The sequence below is a fragment of the Echiichthys vipera genome, assembly GCF_963691815.1.
Source record: "Echiichthys vipera genome assembly, chromosome: 1".
Classification (NCBI taxonomy): Eukaryota; Metazoa; Chordata; class Actinopteri; order Perciformes; family Trachinidae; genus Echiichthys; species Echiichthys vipera.
In genome coordinates, this window is record NC_139826.1 from 33,149,656 (window position 1) to 33,165,498 (window position 15,843).

Genomic DNA, 15,843 nt, shown 5'->3' on the forward strand with positions numbered 1-15,843 from the left:
GGAGACATCCATTAGTTGCTTGTCCTCGTGTCGTGGTAAACGGAGAAGCAGCCAGCATGACCCTGTGCTGTCCAGCACCGCCACAACCCTAAATCCCCCCCTCCCTATCCTTTAAGCAGCGAGCTGACCATCTGTTCCAGGCGCCAGGCCCTAACTCAGTGCTCAATATATACACGCACACACACACACACACACACACACACACACACATACACACACACACGGACACACACGCACCTACATTCATCAGTCAGTTAATACCTGCCTGCCTGCCTGCCTGCCTGCCTGCCTGCCTGCATGTGTGCGTGTGCATGTGTGTGTGTGCATGTGTGTGTGTGTGTGGTCAGATGCTTTGTTTAGTGGTAAAAAATGGTGATGTGTGTGTTTTTGTCCCATATGGGTGTGTGTTTGGAAAGAGGAGGAGTGTGTGTGTGCACGCCTCATGGTCATATCAAAGTTGCTGAGGCGACACATGGTATGAGAGGTTGGATATGGGGCGACAGGAAATGACCAGGGGTGCAGGAGCCCTTTGTACTAAACTCTGCGCACCAACTATACGTGTCCCTGTTCCATTTCCTGTTGTGGTCGTGCTGCTCATGCAGTTTGAAAATAAGTGAGTTTGATCCTTTTTGTTCTAAAATGTAATCTGATATTCAACATAATTTATTTCATGTAGCCTTTATTTAACCCTGTTTGTCCCATGGAGAGCAAAGATATCTTTTAAAAGATTCAATTATAATGATGCCAGTAAAGACAAAGGGTTGTTACAGTGTCAATAATACAATAACATATATACAAATACATATAATATTCAGGCTGAATACATTATTAGAAGTCATAACTGCTTACTCAAATACAAACTGTTTTCCATATAAAATTAAGGTCGGCCACTCTCACAGACAAGTCGGTAGGTTGGCGTGCTTCAATTGTTTACCTCCTCCATGTGTAGCTGTGATATATGACTTATATGATGTTGCATTGAATATTGATCTATTCAACATCAGAAAGTAAAGGAATCAGCAGGCCTCTCATGTTTCATTAATATAGAAAGATGTAGATAAAGAAGGGTAAAATAAGACTTTAGACAGGTGAAATGGGAATTGGAATACATGATAGTAATCTAAATATGTTTGGGTTTGGACTGTTGCTTTGACTAAACGTTACATATGAAGACAACCTTGGGCTGTGGGAAGTCAAACCGGGCAACTTTCACAATATTAATACATATGTGATGTCAGAATTCAAGATCTAATACTTGATGCTACTAGATGCTCACATTTTGGATGCTAAACAGTAAAAGAAGAGGCAGAGATACTAATGTATGCATAATTTTTAGCTCTGTATAGCCACATGCAGCCACAAAACACACGTTTGATTGACACTCTTTGATTAATGGGTGGGACTTAAGAAACACATTGTACGTTGCCATTCCTTTCTGTACCGGCTCAAAAAGCTGATAGCAACAAGTTGAAGCTCATTCCTCCGCTCCGTTTCATAAGTACAAGTTGAAAGAGACTGGCTGAAAGGAAATTAATATTCCACTAACATTACCGTTGACTTGCAGTTTACGAAATAAGATATTTCCACCGGTGCTGTTGCAGTACTTGCTGAACCGTGCGAACACAGCCTCCCACTTTCATTCCTTTAACCACCTTCTTGAAAAGGTCAGCATTGCGATGTTTGCGCAAATACAAAAAAATACAGTCTATGGTTGACATCCATTTATTTCATGATGTTTAAAAGTAGGTCTGTTTCTCCTCCCCTCCAGAAATGTGGGCTTTCCTTTCGGGCCTGCATCTCTGCCTGCAGCCTTGCAAATGGATGACTCCTTAGTTTGTGTAGAATGCACAGAGTTTAAACAGACAAGAGGCCGTGTGTCGCAAAATGTGGTTAAAAGCATAGATTGAGACACATTTTCTGAATGTGCTGTATAGTTTCCAAAGAGTGCTTCTAAAACTCGAATAATCCCGGCATATCTCACATTTCTCTGTCATGTCTCATTAGCCTCTGGGGGCAAATATTTTGTGCTTTCTGGTGTCGCCAGTGGATATCCGGGCAAAGACTTCCTCTTCTGAACGTCGGTCATTGTTTACGGTCCAAATAGCAACTTGAGACACGAGAATGGAGTTGGAGTTGAGAGTCAGAGTTTCTATAAACTATCTACGTATCAATGCAGATAATTAATAACAACAAGATAATGAAGACAATGCATTTTGCTCTCCACACAGACTGTTTACCTGCACGCAACCAGAGCATGCTCAGACGTGATTGGCCAATACTATTTACTACAAACAGAAACCAGACTACAAACAGAAACCAGACCACTTAAATCTTGTATTATAGAAATTACATGGCTCATTCAGAAAATACATGGAGAGTATGCTGTTAACACGACCTGTATCAAATTCAGAATATTGTCATTACCCTGTCGCCCAACCCAGACCTGTTGGATTAACCATTTAAAAATACAATTACGTTCATGGATTCATTCAGATGTCATTTCTGAAACCATTGTACTAAAGTACCATCCAAACTCCTGATGACACCAAGCATAGAATCACAGAACAGCAGAGTTTTTGTCAGCAGCTCAGTCACTCGTGTCTCTCTCTGTGGCCTCTTCTCACCCCATGATGCCCCTCTGCTGTGTATTAAAGAGGGAACTTGTGAATGGCGTGATTGTGTCTTCAGTAAAGAGGATGGCAGCTGCTGGTCTCAGTGTTGGCGAGAGCTTATGTGTGCTTGGGAGTGTGTGTGTGTGTGTGTGTTAATGGTAATCCTGTAGATCCCTATGACTTATCCTTTATCCTTTATGAGTATGCATGTCGGGGCTTCTGCAAAATAATGTGGCCCTTCAGTAGATTACATAATAGCTCATGAAGTCTTTGTGTCATAATCTGACGAATTACGTAATCTCGGTGATTGCAGAGGGCTGTGGTCTGGTTTGAGATTAACACTTCATTGCTGTGTCAGATCACACATACACAGTTTCAAAGTGCTTTATTTAGTTTTCTGTGTTCTTAAAACAAGTGATCATTTTTAATCCTAAATCCTCAGAGTGTTGATCAATCTTCTGTCTTCTGTTTTCACAGTGGTAATGTCTTGAATTGTAGCCTCTTCAGCCCAGTTAAGGACGTGCCAGTGCAGCTGCTGCTAATGGGAACTCCTGCTCCGCCATGAGTGCTCGTGATGGCGTTGGTGGCATGGGCACCCTGGGCCGGCGACCGCGCTTCGAGAACTCAGAGTTCACTGTGCGCATCTACCCAGGCACCCTGGCTGAAGGCACCATCTACTGCCCGATCAGCGCCCGCAAGACCACCACAGCTGCTGAGGCCATCGAACGTGTCATTGAACGCCTGCAGCTGGACCGCACCAGGTGTTATGTTCTGGCTGAGGTGAAGGAGTTCGGTGGGGAGGAATGGATTCTGAACCCCTGCGACTGTCCCGTGCAGAGGATGATGCTCTGGCCCCGTGTGGCTCTAGAGCACCGCCCACTGTCTGGTGGCGAGGATTACCGCTTCCTCTTAAGGCAGAAGAACCTGGACGGCTCGATTCACTATGGCGGCAGCCTCCAGATGTGGCTGCAGGTCACAGAGGAGCGTAGGCGCATGGTTGAACGTGGACTGCTGCCACAGCCTGAGTCTCAGGGCGACCATGCAGATCTATGCCGCCTGCCGGAGCTCAACGAGCGCTCGCTGCTGGACAACCTGCGCTCGCGATTCCGCCAGGAGAGAATCTACACGTATGTTGGCAGCATCCTCATCGTCATTAACCCCTTCAAGTTCCTGCCCATCTACAACCCCAAGTATGTGAAGATGTATGATAATCATACGCTGGGAGATTTGGAGCCACATATTTACGCTGTGGCGGATGTGGCGTACCACGCCATGCTGCAGAGAGAGAGAAATCAGTGCATTGTTATATCTGGGGAGAGCGGCTCTGGGAAGACGCAAAGTACAAACTTTCTAATTCATCATCTGACCGCCCTTAGCCAGAAGGGTTTTGCCAGTGGAGTGGAGCAGATCATCCTGGGGGCTGGGCCAGTACTAGAGGTAAGGAAAAAACGTTTCAGCAGAAATGCGTTTGTTGATTGTTTTGCGTTCTGCTGATAACGAAGCTGTGCATTTGAGACCCGAGACTTGGCCCTAAGTCAGACTTACAGTTACAAAAAAGATGACTTGAGACCAAGACTTTGTTGATTTGAGACTTAATTCCCAAAAGAGGAGACGTGACTTGAAAGCAAAAATATTGATGTCTCAAGTTCAGGCTGACACGAGAGGCAACAATGGCGACTCCTGAAGAGGTTAGCTTACATGCTGTAACAGCATCAGTTTGTTTAGAACTGGAGAAGAGAACAGCACGGAAGGCTTTTCTCCATGGAAAACATGTTTTCTATCTTCTCCTGATTGAGGAGCAGAGTTTGATAGACAGATGTTCATCCAATCACCTTCCAGGTATTTTTAAAAAACACCTGCCCTTTCCTGAACAGTTTCTACTGACGTCTTCTCAGATGGTTCTGTGAAACAAACCATCTGACGAGTCAGATTAGTTTTTTTGTGGAGGGTCTAAGGACTGAATGCTGTACAGATTGTGAAGCTACTTGAGATACATTTGTAATATTGGGCTGTATAAAATTACTTCTACAATTTCTTTAGAAGACAAGCTTTATACCAAAATGTTGCACCTAGTTTAAAAGCTCTTATATTAAAAAAAAAGTGTCATCTCATGACCCGTGAATATTCTCAGTTGTCCAGGTCATCGCTATCCCCAAAGAAATTTAAGTTAAAAGCAACTGGACTTGATTATTTGTTCAGGAAGACGTTTCACCTCTCATCCAAGAGGCTTCATCAGTTTATGTACGCAACTGACCAGGCTGGGACTGGTCCAACTATCTGGTGTGGAGACCCAGGTATCTAACCTCTCACAAGGCCGATGATGTCACTGGAACCCTTTGAACCCTTTGGAGTGACAGTCGTTGGCGGTTTCAGCTTAGTTAGTACTCTAGTGAGTCTTGACGACAGTCGTTGGAGTCACAGGAGGCCATTTGTTCTTAGAGGTTAGATTGTTGAATCTCCTGGGAAGGGATGAAAGGGCAGCATTGTAAATTGGAGATAAGTGGTGTCTCAGACCTCCTCCTCTGTTTAGCGATGGTTTCTCTACTTTTGCATAGATGGCTTCTTTTACTCCTCTTTCAAACCATCTGTCCTCTCTGTCCAGGATGTGGACATTGTTGTGATCAAAGGAGTGGGCTTTCTCCTTGAGGTGTAAGTGGACAGCAAAGTCCAGGCCTGAGGAGTTAGCGCTCCTGTGTTAGGCCATGTGTTTAGGCAGTGGTTGTTTTGTTTCTCCAATGTAAAGATCTTTGCATTCCTCGTTGCATTGGACAGCATAAACCAGATTGCTTTTGGGGGTGTTTGGTGTTCTGTCCTTGGGATTTACTTGCCTCTGTCTGAGTGTATTACCGGGTTTGAAATACACAGGGATGCAGTGTTTGTTGTAGATCCTCCTGATTTTCTCTGATACCCCAGCCACATACGGGATGACTATGTTGTTTCCCTTGTTTTGTTTTTCTTTCTCAACAACTTTGGTTTTCTTCCTGGAAGCATCGCCTGACCTCATCACTCCGGCTTCTGTCTGTCTGTTAAGGCTTTTAGTTTTGATTTGGCTGATGCACAATGATCCTTGAATCAAGACTTATCTGAAATGACTTGAGACTTGACTTTGCCCCAAAAAGATTTAATTACTACACAGGAAGAGAACGATACATCTGTGAATATTCAGGTTGGACCAACATATGTGAGCTGATGTGTTTACTTGTATGAATGGATTGATTCCTGCCTCAATAGTCAACATGATGTGTGTGTGAATGTGAGTTTCTGTCAGTTACACAACACTGCATAGCCACAACTGTCTCTCTCGTTGGCTCTGAGTCGTGTCTGTCTCCATACAGAGGTTTATTGCACTTTTAGTCCAGCTGTGCGGGGATTACACACAGAGGAGCTCCTATCAGTGGTTACAGTTGTAGATTCTTGTTTTTTTTATGATTAGGACCATTTTTTTCCAGCACAGTGGAAAGACTGTCTAAAGGTAGACCTTGTGGAGGCCCAGCTGAAGGTTGTGAAGGAAGCTGGTTGTTTTCATATCACTCAAGACATTCCGCTCATACTCCTTTTCTTCTTCGGGGACCTGTCGCTTTAATGCACGCCAGTCAAGAGTCTTTGACGAGTTCATAGCCGCACATTGTTTTCTCGTTTGCCCTCAACATCAACTGAATTCCTGACTGTTGCATAACACCATTTGACTGTATGCACAATGCTGCCAGTCAGGAAGGCAAATACTGGTTGCTTATTGTCAAGTGCGTATTTTACAAGAGGGTTGTATCGCTCGCTGTCACGTCACCTGATCACCTGCTGTTTGCACTTGATTGACAAAGAACAGGGCAGTGCTCACAGAAATGCATACATCCCTTCTGGTATTTCTTCATCTGCGTATAGTCAGCCATGATTGCACAGATGTGCTCATAGTCTTCCAGCTGAATGATTTATGGTACCTTGACTTTATGGGCACTTTACCAGGGGTGATGTCAGTTTTAAGTTGTTAATATTCCAGGACAAAAGCTTATTAGTTTATTTTCGTTCCATGTAATACAATAAATATTCTGCCAGTGTTCCCAGCATCAATATCAAGTTGAAACTGACAGCGCATAGGCCAAGTTCAAAGGTAACCAGCAAGACAACAGGTAGCTCTACGCTGCGTTTTATTGCCTTCGGTTTAGCAAACACAGTTCCCAGGAATGCCATTCATCAGTGTGTCTGCGGGGTTAATGTGTAAGCATATCAGGTTAATCCTCAACGCAGCAACACGAGTGAGTAGTTTTGAGTGCAGGGGAGCAGCCTTTAATTGTTTGCACAGTAAGATTGCGTATCTGCCCGTTTGGTGATTGATGCCAAGACTGGAGCTACTGCAGAGAGAAACAGAGAGGAGAGATGGGGAGGAACGGCAGCCAACATTACCTCATAGGAAAACTTCATCTTCATTTCCTCTTCATGCAGCAAAGTAGACAAGCAGCACAGGAGGAATGATGAATGCCGTTTTGTAAAATATATTCTTAACGTTGTTTCATCTCCTTCTGTAAATCTGTGTAGTTATTCTTTGCGGCAGGATTTTGTCAAGCAGTTTGATGTCCTGGTAAAAGAGCTGACCCCTACTGGAGTTAATGATCTCTTAATGTAAAGAGCCATGAATTTGAATTTGACCTCTGACATGCGCTATGGGTTTTCAAGAGCTGCGCCTCAGTTGGCTTCAGGAGGAATTCATTTTCCACATTAGAGTCTGTTTGCAGGATATTGAGAGTACCAGTAGTGTTTGAACTGAGTAGTTTAAAGTGTTTTTGTTGCCCCAGAAGGAGCTGCACGGAGTGAGATAGATCTGCCAGGTGGGTCTACAAGTTTGAAAATGACAATAATCTGTTTGTGAGCTGCGAGAAAAACACACTTGAAACTCTGTCTGCAGTCAAGTTGCATTGTGGGTAATCTAGGTGCAAGGTTTTCACAAGAAAGGAGAATTGGGATGGGACTTGATTCGATGTTATTGATATCAGTCTGATTCCTTTTCAATTCCAAATCAGTTTTTCTTTTTTGGAAAAAAAAAAGTCTGCTTCAACACTCACTCAGCTTCAACCGCTTGTCCGGTCCCAGCTGACATCGGGCGTGAGGCGGGGTACATCCTGGACAGGACACCGGTCTATCACAGGGCACATAGAGACGAACATTCACTCTCACATTCACACCTACGGGCCATTTAGAGTCATCAGTTAACCTAACACGTGCATGTTTTTGGACCGTAGGAGGAAGCCAGAGAACCCGGAGAGGACCCACGCTGTGTGGTGGTTACCACTGTCGCCTCACAGCAAGAGGGTTCCCGGTTCAAATCCCGTTAAATCCTAATGTGTTTTGAGTTGAATGAAACAACTATGGAAATAATGTGTAGGAAGAAAGAAATGCCCAAATATGGTGGAGAAACCTGATATTATACTTTTTATAATTAAGCCCCTTGTTGTGTTTGTGGAATCATTTTAATATAACAATAATCGAATACTGCCTAAAACGTTACTAGACATAATAACTTTATTTAATAATAATACTAATAACTTTATTTGTAAAGCACATTTAAAAAAAGTGCTTTGACATAACAAAAATCAAAATACACAAACAAATGCAGTACAAACAAACAAATGATAATAATAATAATAATAGTTAAATCCAATAAGATACAACATAACCATAGATTACACATCATTGTATAAGTGTGTAAAAATGACAAAGGAAATTATTATTGACACTCAAAGGTTTTAAAAATGTCAAAGGTTTGAGGAGATTATTTCCATGCGTCTATCTGAGTATACACTGTTCAGTAACTTTGAGTTTAATGTAGTTTAAGAGAGGTACAGCGTATTCCCTTTCCTTTCCACTTATCAGACGTTCGCTCCAGTTCAGCATTCAAAGATCACTGTTATCAAAGACCAGGACAGTGTCGAGCCGTCACCCTCGTGTCAACAATCCTACAGCAAAGCAAAGCAGACAGACGTTTCCTGCTGACTGTCAGTCGCAGGGCAAACTCACCCCGAGGCCTGAAACGTATACGTTTGTATAGAGAGAGAGAGAAAGAGAGAGAGGCTTTTTTTAAGCTCTTGATAGAGGATATCACTTACAAGAGGTTTTGGTCTTCTTTGGAAACCAGCCAACAGCTGCAGTTATGCGTTAAGAGACTCACAAGCCCTGTCGCTCAAGTGCTTCAATTAATAAAACTCAGCTTGAAGGAGATGAAACCATGAACCCTGTTGTGCTGGTTAGATAAACACAGCGAGACGCAGTGTTTTGGTTGAACTTGGTCATTATTATTCTAAATTAAGGACAATCAGAGACGTGACAGGCTTCAGTTTTAGGTTGGAGTCCGAAGGGGAATAGACTGATGTTGCTGATTTCACCTGTGGACTTGAATTGACCCTGAAGACGATCACAAGTGTACGTGGAATAGGACAAATGTTGTTTTAACACTTGTCTGCTTATCTGCCATTCCTGACGTTGTTTGCCTTTGACTGAAGTTGACATGAAGCCATGAATTCTTGTGACCTCACACGGGAATTTACTGTTTGAAATAGTTGCCTTTTCTTGTGTGTTAAGGTGCCAACACCAAGCTTGGTATAAAAAATGCAGTAACACCATATGGTAGAAAAACCTCTTCACAATTCACAACTTGATATAATCACATTTTAAAAGCTGCATAAAGGTTAATGCTATAGAGAAAGACTGACCCTAAAGCAACACAGGAAGGAAAAGCATTACTATTAAAGCCCTCAGTAATGATAGGCTGATGCAGACGCTACATAAACAACATTTTCTCCCTTTTCTTTGCTCTTTGTGAGATAAACAAAGACCAAACAACTGTTGGAGTAAATATTGATGGTTTTCAAATATATCCTGGATAGGTGTAGAGATGGATCCTTGGTGTACTTTATTTATTTATTTATTTATTTATGAATTCATTTATTTGTAGTTTTCTTGCACTAGCATGTCATCATCTGGTGTTTAACCACCACCCAGGCTTTGAATCCAGATGTCAGCCCGTCAGGTCTCTGGGTTTTCAGGTGGCTCCCTGACATTTAAGGATGATTTAAAGCAGAGTCTGGAAATGAACGTCCTTAGTTGGAATGATAATGCAAGATGTGTTTAAAATGCTTCAGGAGGAGGCATCCTGGTAGCTCAATGGTTAACATTATAGTTGAAAAATGTCTTAGATGCTGCCTAAAATGCTGCTATCAGTATTGGCAAGTATGCAAGTCTGCACGATCTGATACCATGTAATTTAGCCCTGAAAGAAATCAGCTTTAAAGGAGTTAATTCCTGTTCTTTTTTTCACTTATGACTGACAAAACTGTCAAACTGGATAATAAAAGAAAGTTCTGTGGATTTCATTCCAGGACATACAACAATAATGCAATCGTATCACATCTAGAATAACAAAATAAGTAATAATATTTATATTTTTAACGCACTGGTATTGGATCGAATACGCAATTAATATAACAACTTAAAAAAAGAAAACTACAGCAACCTCATTTAACATTGTTGTTTTTATGGAATATAACAAATTAGGATTATGTAAGCCAATATAATTAAGTAACATGGGGACCGTCGCTGCTCCCATCAAAGAACTTTCATGATTTAATCTTCTTCTGATATCCGATCAATTAATACCAATTAAATAGATTATCAATGTTTTTTTTCCACGCTGATATTAAAGCAATTTAAACTTACAATCTGAATTAAGACGTTATAACAATAATCTCTGAATCTGCGCCCTAATGAGAGTTCAGAAATGTTTCTCGTGAAGCTGTAGGTCCGCCTGCTGAGCCGCGCGAATCGGCATGACAGAAGAGTGAATTTTGAATCACTCTTTTCCATAGATAATCTGACATTATGCTTCTCTTATCACCCAGCCTCCCTGCCTTTTCGGCTGCTCAGGAGATGCTGCGAGACGGAGCTACATGAGGTCGGCCCGCTCTGACTATTGGCGGCTCCAGCAGCTAACTGTAACGATTGTGTTGCCCTGGTACGGAGCTTAGCTTCCAATTTACCATGACGGAAAATAAATAACATTCATGATATACTGTATATAAATGTATCGTTATCACCGAAGGCAGAGGAATAGCTAAACATTTGACACACCGAGCGACAGAAAACACGAATAGAGAGAAGCCATCGCTAACAGCTAAGCTAAAGTAGCAAAGAGAACTTAATAGAGGGTAAACAACTGCCGGATTAGCATGAAAGTCGCTAAAAGAAGGAGAAAGCTATGAGCACTTGAGCAGAACTACTGTAGGTTTAAAGGAGTTGTGTTCAACATTCAGAGCTTTAATGTAGCAGAAAATTATTTTCTATACAACGATAAAGACATAGTGGGCTGATGACGGCCTGAGCGACTTTTAGGATATTCGTTCGTTGGGTGGGCATTCGATTTTAAATTTTTGGATTCAGCTTTTCGTATAAACCACGATACGCGTGTTGCAGCACAGAGTTTCCATTTCAGCTCAGCGTGAGAGTCTTTTCTGCATGTTGTTGTCATTTACAGTCGCTTGTCGAGGCTAAGTGTGGAGCAGGGAGCTACTGGAACCACTCAGCTGTCTGATAACTTGTCCCCCCCACCCCCCCCGTGTTGATCAGTACCAAGTATCCGACGCTTTGAAAATGGTATTCAGGACAGCTCTACATACATCAATACCAGACGAATACTTGCTTGTGCAAAGTATCTGGAGAAAATACATCACCTCACCTGCTAGTTGGGTTATTTTATTTTACCTACAAGTATTCATATTGAGTTGGCATGTTAAGGACCTGCAGGCCTCGTTGGTCCCTGGTGAGCTCCTGTTGCTCTCCTCTGTCGTTCCTGGCCAAGAGAAACACCCCTGGAGTGAGTCAGCCCAGGTCAGCAGTTTCACCTCTCAGCATCTCCTCCTTCTGCTACCTCAATACACTCAGACATAGAAATGCACACACACGCACACACATTTGCACATGTAATACCATTTCCCCAGAGCCCCCACCGACACTAGCAGTAGGATTAGTGTGTATTACTGGGATATCCCCCAACTGGGCGGGGTCGAGCGAGATTTACTGTGCCCTGAAAGTGTTGTTTTCCTCAGGCCAGGGTGGAAAAAAGGAGAAGATGAGATGAGAGAGACAGACGGGGAATGATTGAGCGTCCTTTGGGTTGAGTGTACAGATACAGAGCTGTGTGTTTTATTGAGGTGAAAGCCGGGTAAAGGGTGAAATACTGAAGAGTGTGTACGCGTACAGAGCGGGCTCGGCCTGTAGGCTGCAGTCCCCGGTTGAGTAACGTGAAAGGTGCAAGTGCCTGCTTATCTGTGCTGTGCTGGACTCCAGTTGAAGGGAAAAAAACACACACACCCAGCAGCAAGTTACACAAGCAATTAAACACAGAATGGTTTGTGAAGCAACTTGAGGGTTAGTGGGGTTGTTGGATAACAGAGTTTCATTAGTTTTGCAGCGACTACGCCGTGTGTGAGTGTTACGTAACTTCAAGCCATATGTTTGTTCGCTCAGGGTTGTCCCACATGACGATCGAGGGAAGGCTGACGTGTCACGGACACTAGTGGTGGAATCACGTCCAGGGAGATATTAATGAGACCGTCATTATCTCTTTTATTGTGTGTCGATCATCTTCCACTCATTAACACACGAAGGCTAACCTCTATCCATTTCCTCTGGCTTCTGTGTAGTCCAGAAAATGAAACGTGTGCCTTGGATTTAATTTCTATCAGACTTTCTATGTTGTGGATTGAAAATAGACCTTTTTCTATGTGAATTTTGCAGCATCATGATTCTGCAAAGGGGCTCAGAGGGCTTCTTTACACTACAAATCAAAATCAAATCAAATCAAACTTTATTTATATGGCGCTTTTCATACAGAAAAGTATCGCAAAGTGCCTTACAGAGGTGTACAGAAAAAGAGAAACAACAAATAAAATCAGGAGAAGAAAGTTAAAAGAACCCAACCCTCCCACAGTCATGCACAGAGACATACACAAATATATTTACGTTCATTCACACATTCACATAAACACACACAGCCATGCAGGCACACAGATACACTGACTCACACCTACACCAACGCTAGCTGTCACTACAGAGACATGGCCGGGCAGCGAGACCTGAGGTACAGAGGAGTCTAGAGGAAGCTACCTTTTGGGGGGCCAACCACACCGGGAGAGATCCCAGTCCAAGGTCACAGGGAGCACCGCCACAGAGACCACCCCAACCCGAGCAGACAGGAACCTCCGCACCAAGGTGCAGAGCCCTCTAGCCGCCCGGGCCGGAACCGTCCACAGGACAGCACCCCCCGCGGCCAAGATCAGAGACAACTCCCAAACTGGCAGGCCCCCTGAGGAAACACTGGAGATTAAAAACTGTTGCCTAACAGTAAAGGGTGTAACTTAATTAAAACTTATTTGATATTATTATTATTATTATTATTATTATTATTATTATTATTATTATTATACACACAATTGTGTCTACCACTTCTGGAAATTATCACAGAAATTAAATAATACACACAACAATTAATAGCTAATAAGTATCAGTCAATTGTTGACAATTTGACTAAATGAAAATAAAATGAATACAAATAAAAAGCTGTATGACCCCATTTCTAAATCACCTCTAGCACCGTTTTCTGCTTTATACGTTCTGTATGAAAGTTTTTCACAGCGACGCTTATCGGAAAAAAACATTTACAATACCAATTTGTCTGTAATAAGCTGTGTATATTCGTGCAGCTTCTACTTTCAAAAATTCATTTATTCATTCATCCGTGACAACACGAACTATCACGGTTGAAATCCTCGGTATAACATTATTTTGTGAGGAAAAACTTCCCGAAAATGAAAAAAAAAGGACTTTTTAGCTGTAAAATCTGTCGTCTAAAAACTTCTTCACCATTCATTCGTTGAGTTGTGACGATCAACCCAGGGATTATGGGAAATGGTGTTTGTTAAATGCCACTTCGAGCAGAACAAGACTTCCTCATCGAAACATCAGAAGTGAACCATTTTAAATACTTTTTATATCTTAAATCCATCCTTGTTCTTTGTTCTCCATGACACGAACCCTTTTTGTCATGTAACATAAGTAAAGCACAACAAAGAATGACGTAAGCATCGTGTTTACATCCAATAACACATTACTTTTAAATAAGAAAACAAGAGGAAACAACATAATTAAGGATAATAAAATATATAAAAACATCTCATCTTCAACCGCTTATCCGGGGTCGGGTTGCGGGGGCAGCAGCTTTAGCAGGGGACCCCAAACTTCCCTTTCCCGGGCCACATTAACCAGCTCTAACTGGGGGATCCCGAGGCGTTCCCAGGCCAGTGTGGAGATATAATCTCTCCACCTAGTCCTGGGGAGACTCCAGCCACCCTCCTGAGAAAACCCATTTCGGCCGCTTGTACCCGCGACCTCGTTATTTCGGTCATGACCCAGCTTTCATGACCACAGGTGAGGGTAGGAACAAAGACTGACCGGTTAAAATTTTAAGAAAATATGTAGATGGACATGGGAAAATTAAAATTTGTTAAAGCAAAGATCGTAAAAAAAGATTTTTTTTTATTAAATCAAATAAAAAAAGAAAAAAAATAGATGAAAGCTGGTTGGGAGGTCTCTTAGTACTCTACAACCACAGATTCTCGTTGCACTTGTCAAGACTTTACTTGAAATTTGTGAAAAGTTCATCTTTTAAATGTTGTAGGTTGTGAGACTTCACATGTCATCACATCATGTCAATATTTGCGTTAAAATTTAACAAAAAAAAACTTCTTCTAAATTAAATTGCAGGTCTTTAGTTCTTATACGTCTGTGCTCAGTGATGACGCTGCCTTTGAGTGTAAAAATAATAAAGACAGACAAATTACTGGAGCTGCTTGATGAGTTATTGTCTTTACCTCATCCGGACGGTCGCGCGCTTCCTCTGCTCTCTGTAATAAATGTCATTAGTGAGAGCCATAAAAACCTTCCACGGTGGAAACAGCCAGTGGAACAAACATTAGTGGACATTTTGTGACTGAAAGCGTTTGATGTTGTGGGGAAACTATTTTTATATGAGAGCTGTGGTAACACCAGTGTGGTTATAAATGTTACAGCCTTAAATGAAACCTGTTAAGGTTCAATGTGTCCATTTTTCAGTCAGTTGTCAATATATACAGGAATATTTTTTTAACTTGTTCAAAATGTAGCAATATTTTAGTAGCAATGATTTGTAAAATATAAAATAAAACAAGTGTATACACAGACAAATACAATTAATAAGTGTGGCCAACATTTTTTGAGGTATATTCAAAAAGCTTTTTCACACATTTGCGTATGTTTATATTCTATCTGTCCGCTGTGTTTTGTACAACATATTTCACTTTATTGTTCTTATTTTTTTTAAATAAGTTTTAATTGTTGTTATAAGTTTAACTGGCTTTTTAATTGTTTAATATTCTTGTGTTTTTATGCCTCAGGGAATGCCACTCAAATTTCGTTACATTGTGGTCTGACCCTCAATGTACTGACAATAAAGCAACTGGGACCAGTGGAGGACAGTTCAGCAATAAATTAAATATGAAGGTTGACAATTATGATTATAACTAATTCATTTATTGGTATAGAAACTGTCAAAAAACTGTGATAAATGTCCGTTACAGCTCAATGTAAAGTTATGTAAAGCCTTTTTTTGTCCATACAACATTTTAAAATCTAAATATATTACATTTATTGTAATGTAAGAACACAATAAGCACCAAACTCTTACATTTGAGAACCTGAAGTTTTGGCATTTGTTTCTCAAAAAAATGAATGAACAAATAAAGCAGTTAACTGTTAGGGCGCACTCACACTGTCCATCCATACCGTGCCCAAGCATGTTTCCGAGTAAAGTCTAGTTCGTTTGACCAGTGTGAGTGCAACCGTACCGCAGCTAGACGCCACGGCCCGTTTGGTAGATGTGGGCTTTTGTAAAGCACGTTTACACATGTATGAGCACAAGCGTGCGCACGCGTACAAGGCCTACGGTGGTTCTGACGTCATTTTATGTGCGACTGTTCAGACATAGAAAATAGAAGGACGGACCATGCACAGACATTTAAAACAATGGCGGCGAAAGGTTCACGTTGATGTGGTGCGGAGTTGGAGTGTTTACTGCAGATTTGGTTAGAAAAACCACAAAGCCAAAAACGTTACCATGTTTTCCGCGTAAACAAAGCAACGCATCGCGATGACTTCA

The 15,843-nt window shown here is 41.8% G+C and overlaps 1 protein-coding gene across 6 annotated transcripts in view; it reads left to right on the plus strand.

The window, feature by feature from the left end:
• myo9aa (myosin IXAa) overlaps positions 1–15,843 on the plus strand; it is a 133,338-nt gene that overhangs the window by 26,203 nt on the left and 91,292 nt on the right. For all 6 annotated transcript variants that reach the window (XM_083913644.1, XM_083913647.1, XM_083913645.1 and 3 more), the window contains exon 2: positions 3,090–4,049. In XM_083913644.1, the coding sequence (XP_083769770.1) occupies positions 3,174–4,049 (876 nt within the window). In that variant the 5' untranslated portion in view covers positions 3,090–3,173. The remainder of the gene's footprint in view (positions 1–3,089; positions 4,050–15,843) is intronic.